Source organism: Giraffa tippelskirchi, chromosome 3 (genome assembly GCF_054371585.1).
Source record: "Giraffa tippelskirchi isolate mGirTip1 chromosome 3, T2T-mGirTip1v1.2.pri, whole genome shotgun sequence".
NCBI classification, from domain to species: Eukaryota; Metazoa; Chordata; class Mammalia; order Artiodactyla; family Giraffidae; genus Giraffa; species Giraffa tippelskirchi.
In genome coordinates, this window is record NC_137277.1 from 161,749,485 (window position 1) to 161,757,648 (window position 8,164).

General features: G+C 43.6%; 1 protein-coding gene across 1 annotated transcript in view; it reads right to left on the minus strand.

Annotated features, from left to right (window-relative positions):
* The window catches only part of MREG (melanoregulin), a 69,266-nt gene extending 67,245 nt beyond the window's left edge, over nucleotides 1-2,021 (minus strand). The window contains exon 1 of the mRNA XM_081578199.1: nucleotides 1,146-2,021. Within this exon, the coding sequence (XP_081434325.1) occupies nucleotides 1,146-1,240 (95 nt within the window). The 5' untranslated portion in view covers nucleotides 1,241-2,021. The remainder of the gene's footprint in view (nucleotides 1-1,145) is intronic.
* Nucleotides 2,022-8,164: the final 6,143 nt, after the last annotated feature.

The window sequence follows — 8,164 nt, forward strand, 5'->3', positions numbered from 1 at the left end:
CATAGGAGAGAAAGATGAATTAAGGACGAAAAAATCAAAGGCTGTTTGAGGGGAACTTGAAAACTAGCATTTAAGAAGTGGCAGGAAGAATAAAGGTCACCACTTGAAACAAGCTTGGAGGGAATAAGAAGCTTAGATTGTTCCTAGAGCAGTAAGGATGCCTGTCTGATTAAATCAAAGAGTGCACAGTGTGTAATATACCGGAAAACAGGAGTGGACAGGAGGGAAGGGGTTATGTAAGATCTCAAAAGTCAAGAGGAGTGTTTGGACTTGGTAGAGTAAGAAAAAGGAAATCGTGTTTTAAAAAAGTTGTGAAAGCTTTATCATATTAGGTGCATATTTCATAAGAAACACTGGCTTCCATGTTTTTGCCTATGCAACCCTGGAATTTTGCTTCATCTACCATTACCTAATTTCATTTTAAATATTTTATTTCTACCCTATCTACACCCAAGTCATGCCGAAATGAAACCTTAATTTCAGCAGTCAAGATATAAAAATAATTGCTTACAATCACATCCCTGAACAAAGCTGTGTTGTATGGTCCCTTCACAAAGGCACTTAGCACATTGCTAACGTGCATTAATTTCCTCACACTTAATAGCTTAATCTGTCATGAGTCAACGTTCCAGTAGTGTCCCTTGAGAAAAATATGTATTTTTTTTAATGTGAAAAATATTTCCTTGCTCTCCGTCACTGTAAATGTCTTCTCTTCCTAATAAAATTGAATGATAACGTATCCAACTTTTTTCCTCGGTAAAAGAAATTCATAGTCGCCCATTTCCCTGAAATATGCCTATGAAACAGACAATCACAGTTGTATTTAATAGGACCCCTGGGCAAACTTCTCTCGGGTAGTTCTCTGCCAGGGAACTGCACCCGAGCTCTTGTCGTTTCCCACACGCATCTTCTTGGGTCTCAGGCGCCTCCAAGGATTTGTGCATTCTGGCAAAAACTTTACCCAAGGAACAACCCCCAAGGAGCAGTATCTCCTTTAAGGAACCAAGGGGCTTAGTCTGTGCCTCCGTGTGAGCTTAAAACAAGCGCACCTCCCCAGCTCACGGGGAGCACACGGGTACCCTCAGTCCGTGGCGCCCGGCGGCGGCCAGGGAGCCCCAGATTACGGCCGGGGCGCACGCACCCACCTGACCAGGGGCTCCTTCTCCGGCACGGCGGGCTCCTCCAGGCACTTGCAGGGGCAGCAGCAGCACGCGGTCCTCAGCCAGTCCCTCAGCCCCATGGAGAGCGAAGTACCCCGCCGGCGCCGGGCGACTCGCGGGGAGCCGCGGCGGCGAGAGAGCGCGGCTGGGGCGCGGCGACCCGACCGGCGTCCAGGTGCGGGGACAGTGGCGGCCGGGGCGTCGCGGGCCGGTCCGTGCGCATCCCGCCGCGGCCGGGGACGCGGGCGAGGCGGGAGGCGCCTCCACGGCCCCGGAGCTGCGGAGCCGCGCGCTTTCCTCCACTTGGGTTTTGTTTGGGGCGCGGGTTTCTTTGGGGCTTTTCTTCTTGCTCTTTAATTCCCCGGGCGCAAATTGGGGCGCATGCGTCCCCGAGACGCTCCGCTGCTGCCCTCTAAGGAGGAAGCCGGGACTCCAGCCGCCAGATGGCAGAACCCGAGGGCGCAGCTGGGGATGGGGCTGGGGGAAAGAGGAGCCCGCCCCCGAGTCACAGAGCACGAGGTTGGGCTGGATCTATTCATACGTTTTATTGGCTTCACTCCCGGAGGAAATAAAAGATCCTCCTTCCCACCCCCCACCCCTTGCCTTCAAAGCAGAGGTTAGGGCATATTTTTAGCGAGTCAGCCCCACACAGGGTGAAAGTTAGCAAAAATGGATTCATGCATTATAGAAGTGAGTTTTTTAAGTACTACGTTCACAACGAATTTTAAAAAATTGTTTTCAAGTCTCCCAGCCCCTGAATAATTTTCTCAAAAAAGGCAACCTCTGTCATTAGCTTTTTGACTTCCCCAGTGGCTCAGTGGTCAAGAATCCGCCTGCCAGTGCAGGAGAGGCTGGAGAAGCAGGTTGGATTCCTGAGTCAGGAAGATCCCCTGGGGGAAGAAATGGCAACCCACTCCAGGATTCTTGCCGGGAAATCCCATGGACAGGTGGGCCTGGGGGGCTACAGTCCATGGGGTCCCAAAGGGTCGGCTGCGACTGAATTTTTGACTATTTTCCAGATTTAAAAAACACTCTCACACATATACACTTAATGCTTATGGAAACGTGTAAGTATAGGCAAACACAGCCTTTTTCCTTTATACTCAGTGCCATACTCCACACATTTCTGTCCCTGGCTTTTTTCACTCAGTTTACAACGGAGATTGTCCCACCAGCACATGAAGAACTTCTTCTCTATGATTTCTTAACAGTTGCATTTATGTAGTTGATGCCCTTATGTTTTTTTAACCAGATCCCGATGGATGAATAACTTAAGTTCATTACAGCCTTTTGTTATTAAAATAATGCTGCAGCAAATATCCTTGATCTATGTGTTGGGACATGTATATCTTTTGAATAACTATTTGGCAGTTGAATTTCTGGGTCATAGGTAAGATGCCTTTTTAATTTTTGATGGATCTTGCCAAATTCCCCTCCAAAGAGGTAATTCCAGTTTACACTCTGACCGGCCACATCTGAAAGTATGTTTCCCTAGACAGCCACCAATGCTATGGAATTTTCATCTTTGTCAATCATGTTTATTCAACAAATGTTTATCAAATATCTGTATGTGCCAGGCATGTTCTAGGCTCTGGGGACACAGCAATGAATGAAAGAAATAAAAATCCTTACTTTTTTGGAGCAAACATTCTACTAGGGGAGTTAGACAAATGAAATACATTATTGAGTGTGTTAGAAGGTGATGTGTACTATGGAGAAAAATAAGACAGGAAAGGGGATAAGCGGTGCCAGGAAGACGTGTGTGTGTGTGTGTGTGTGTGTGTTTGTGTGTGTGTGTGTGTGTGTGTGTGTGTGTGTGTAGTGTACTGGGGAGAGGAGTGGTCACTGCAGTTTTAAATGGGGTGGTCAGGGAATGCCTCCCTGCATGGTGACCCCTTTAGGGAAAGACTTAAAGATGATGAGCAAACTAGCCCTGGTTTCATGGGGAAGAGTATTGCTGGGAGAGTGAAGGCTGCATGCAAAACCCCAGAGGAGAGAAAATAAACAGTAGGGTGCCCAAGAAAGAGCAGGGGTTCCAGGTGACCGAGAAAGGAATGAGCCAGGAGGAAGAGTAATAGGAGATGATAGGACGAAAGGCCTCTTAGGACGTGGTAAGAACTCTGGATTTTGTCCCATGTGACTGAGCAAACTTTTGGAGGTTTTTGAGTAGAGAGAGAGATGTGGTTTTTGAGTAGAGGGATGGCAATAGGATCCATTGACTGCTCTCTTGAGAAGAAACTGGGTAACAAGGACTGTTTTAGAAGAGGCAAGTGGAGGCCATCCTAATGACCCACGTGATAGATGACCATGATTTAGACCAGGGAGGAAGCAACTAGAGGTGGGAAGAAATAACTGGATTCTAAATGGAATTTGAAGGCAGAGCCAATGAGATTTATAATGGATTGGAAATAAAGTATAAATGAAAGACAGGAGTGAGTCCAACGTTGGGGGCTTACAAATTGTGAAATAGAATTGTGTTATTGATTGTGATAAAGAAGGATGTGGGGTGGGCAGGTTTGAAGAGGCGAGGAAGAAGAGCAAGAGTTTATTTCCAGAAGTGTCAATTCTCATGGGCAGTGTGTTCATTTAAAAGTGTGTTACTACATCAAAGTTTATCCTGTTCTGGCTACATTATGAGGCCGAAGGAACTTATCAAGCGCTTATTCATTGAGAGGCTGGCTACTGAGAGTTAAGGAAGGATAAAAAGAGAAGGTTCCTTAGAGCTCTGACTTAGCTGGGGAAACAGGATAGGGACCCATCATGAAAGGTTAAGAGGAATGACAGAATGCCAGTTGTCACCAGGCAGCACAGGGCTGTGGTATCGAATCCAGCACCGTGTCCTTGATCCCTTACAGCTGTGCCAGCGTGGAGACTGTCATTCTTGATAGCAGACTTGTTGGCAGTCGGGCAATCCTTTTGGTGGATGAACTTTTTCTGAAATTGGATGTTGGATTGAGTTCACTCACCTTTGTTCAGGTAGAAAGTGGACCAAGGGGGCTGCTAGCAAGAAGATGAAAGCTAGCATCTGACAACTTTTATTAACTACTGAAGTTGGATTTGTTGAGAATGGAGAAATCAGAGAAAATATTCAGTTCTTGGAAAATACAGGTTCTCTGCCCTTTACTAACCTTGATTTTAGGCAAGTCACTTAATTCATCTTTTTTAAGAAGTTTTATTTACTTATTATTTCTTTTTGGCTGTGCTGGGTCTTCATTACTGCACGCAGGTTTTCTCTAGTTGTGGAAAGTGGGGGCTACTCTCTAGGTGAGGTGCGCAGTCTTTTCATGTTGGTGGCTTCTCTTGTTATGGAGCACAGGCTCTAGAGGGCAGGCTGAATAGTTGTAGCGCTTGAGCTTAGTTGCCCTGCAGCAGGTGGGATCTTCTCAGACTAGGGATCAAACTCAGGTCCCCAGCAGTAGCAGGCAGGTTCTCAACCACTGGATCACCAGGGAAGTCCCACTTAATTTTTCTGAGCCTCAGTTTTCTAATTTGTGAAATGGAGATGCTGAGTCGTGAGACTCAGAGGAGACCATTGGAAAGCCATAAAGTACTATAGGAAGTAGTAGAACTCAACACAGTCGACTAAATCCAAATAGTAAGGCCTGCTGAGCAAATGTCAGTGCCCGTACTGCTTGGATGACATATGACAGTATTTCTTTTCACATTTGTACCTTTGCAGTGTGTGGGCATCTTTCATGTGGTCCATTTCAGACTGGATATTTCTGGAAAGCCATAGAACTATGTCCGTTTTAACAAATTTGATCAGAAGGTTAATGCTCTTCCTTACTAAGGATTACATCTAGTGTTTGCTTGCTCTAACAACTATTAATTTTTGTAATTAATGTTAAGTGTTAAAACTTTTAAATGAAATATTCCTCTAGAAGACTGAAATGTTACAAAGTTCCCTGTGATCACTATCCACAGTCCTATCTCCTTTCTAGCCTCCTCAGGGTAACCATTATTATCACTATGCTACAAACCTTTTTTGGACCCATACACACACGTATGTTCCCTATAATGTATACGTACCATCATTGTGTATGTTGTCCTTTTTTGGCCGCACTGTGAGGCGTGTGGGATCTTAGTTCCCCAACCAGGGATCAAACTCTCGCCCCCTGCAGTGGAAGTGCAGAGTCTTAACCACTGGACCACAGGGGAGTCCCTACCTCATTTTTGGTAGTGAGTTTGGTTTTAATATACAAGGCATGCAGTCATCTACCTGCAAGCTTTTTCCACTTAATGTCTCGGAGATATAGCCTTTTAGTACACATAATACTACCTCATTCTTCTTAACCAATATGCATCCATGCTTAGTTGTTCAGTCATGTCCAACTCTGTGCGACCCCATGGACTGTAGCCTGCCCAGGCTCCTCCGTCCATAGAATTTCCCAGGCAAGAATACTGGAGTGTGTTGCCATTATCTCCAACAGGGTTAACAGATGTGAATATTCTATTTATTAGTTTTCTAAAGATTATTATATTGGTGTTCTCAAGTATTAATCTTCCCAGAAGTTAAATACCTTCATGATTTCCCTGTTTTTTTTTTTTTTTTGGTAACTTGAGGAATGACAATGTTACCAAACTCTGCAGCTTCAGCTTATAGATAGCTGAGACCACATTTTGACACCCCCACTTCCTGTTTCAGATTTCATTAGCAGGAGAGCAGCAAGCTTTCCTTTTTTTAGAGTGATGTTATGTTGTTCCTCCTGCCTGAGTTGATGCCAACACCACCCACCACTGGCAGCAACATCTGACATTTACCAAGAGCCCTTGAGCACCTGATGTTGTGGGAGTGGGCAGTCCCCTGGAACAACTGGTGACTCAGAGACCCATCAGCTGCTTGTTACAAGACAGAACTGCCATCCTATAGTATCAGATTTCTCCATGGCAGAGAAAACTAGAGTTTGCTTTGAAGACAAGAACTGGACACAACTGAGCAACTAAACAACAGTATAGTTTGAAGTCCTATTTCTTTAAGAACTTACTGAGAGTTGGAGAAAAAGGCATACTATACGCAGGGTGGGAAAAATTCTTGCGTTCCAACACCATACAATTAGCATTCCACAGAAAAACTATGCTCGCAGCAACATTGCTCAAGTTGGTATCATTCAGTTATTCATTCAACAAATATTTATAGAGTCCAGTACTAGGATACAGTGGTGAACTAGAATGTAGGTTCCATTTATGAAGATGGGGATATTGCTTGTTCTTTGCAATATTCTAGCACCTAAAATAGTACAGACCTATCACAGAGAATAAATAGAAACATATGCTGTATCACAACTTTTAGAACAATGTAGGTACATGGTAGACACTCAATCAGCATTGAATAAATGTTGAATAAATGTGTGTATGAAGACAGAAACAGAGCTAATGAACCCAGAGTTTGCATTATGCCAGTTTGTGAAGAGTCTATTAATGAGCTTCCCAAATCCAGTAAAGACTTCAAAAGCATTGTCTTCCTTAGAGAAAAAAGACATCTTCTGAAACAAACAAGCACTCCAAGCCAAGGCCAGCATTATCATCCTCCCCAAGGGGCCCAAGATGGACAGCCCACATGCCTTCTATGGGACTCTGCAAAGGTCCCATCAGAGAGTGGACTGGATGTCACCAAGGTAAAGCCAGGCAAGGGTTCCTGTTGGGTCTGTTGTTTCTGCCTCTGCGGTGTGCCTCAAACCTCCTTTTGTTACCACCTCTTTTTTCTCCTTTAGGGAACACACCCCCCCCCTTTCAATTACATGAGCCAGGCAGACAGTGAAGGCACTTCCCCCACCTCTCAGTCCCTGATCTCCAATGAGGGATGAGCATGAGACCAAGATAGACCAATCAGACACTCTCCCTGAAATCTGCAACTTAAGGGCAAGGACCCAAAGATGGAAAATAATCAAGTTGAGATATGAATTATTTGAGGGACATCATCTTGAAGAGGAGGTCCAACAGCAATGAACATATTTATACCTGTAGCATTCCTGGTCCTGTATTTTCCAAAATCTAGACCATTCTAGCTATTTAGTTTTCCCATCATTCTGTGGGTTACTTCATAACTTGTGGATCGGTAGTTCTTTTTTTGCTTAAGTAACTAAGAATCAGATTCTGTTGCTTTCAGAACTAAAGGGCAAGGCAAAAAAGGGTAATTGTGACAGGAGAGAGAGAATTAAAGAGTTCTCTTTCAAGCCAAGCACAACAGTTCACTTTGATTTAGTCAGGTGAGACTTTTATTTCTGTTTCTCTACTTGGCTTCTCTCTGATGAGAAACATTCATTATCCATTATCTGAGAATTTGTCGGTTACATCACTCTGTGGTTTCCCATAATACTTTCTAAATTTTGAAACTATTTTTATTTGCTATAGTTTGCTGGTCAGTTTCACTTCCTTCCCTCCTCCCAAATGTATATATTCTGAGAAAACCTTAATAATCAGTCTTTGTTCCTTTTTAGTTCTAAGCAACAAACATCTTGTCTCTCCTCAAAATTTAGTTGAATGTCTTTTTAAAATAACTTCATACTTAGGAATACGTCAGACCTTTTAAAAAGAGGCCCTTGGAGAGAATAAAAACACAGTAAGCTAGAAAAAGGTATAAAGCATAAGGAAAGATTCTCCAAGAAAACTGGATTCTTACAGTCCCAACGTGAAGGGAATCTAACCCTGCTGTGTCTCAATTCTATGTAATATTTTTTTTGTCTAGATTTGTGTGATCTCTGTGATAATCCTTTGGGTCTTAGTTCACTAATTTTAAATGACAGAAACATCACTCAGACTAGTTTAAGTATAAAAAGAAATTTACTGTCTCAAGTACTTGAAAATCAGGAAGTCATGCTAGCTTTAAACATAAATGGATCCAGGCAATCAAAAGATTTTAAAAAAGGGCTGGTCTTTGCTAGAGACAGAAGGTTTGTGTTTCTCCCTGATTGATATGTTGACACCTAAGCCCCAATGTGATGGAATTTGAAGATGAGGCCTTTGAGAGGTGATTAGGTCATGAGGATGGCACACTCATGAATATG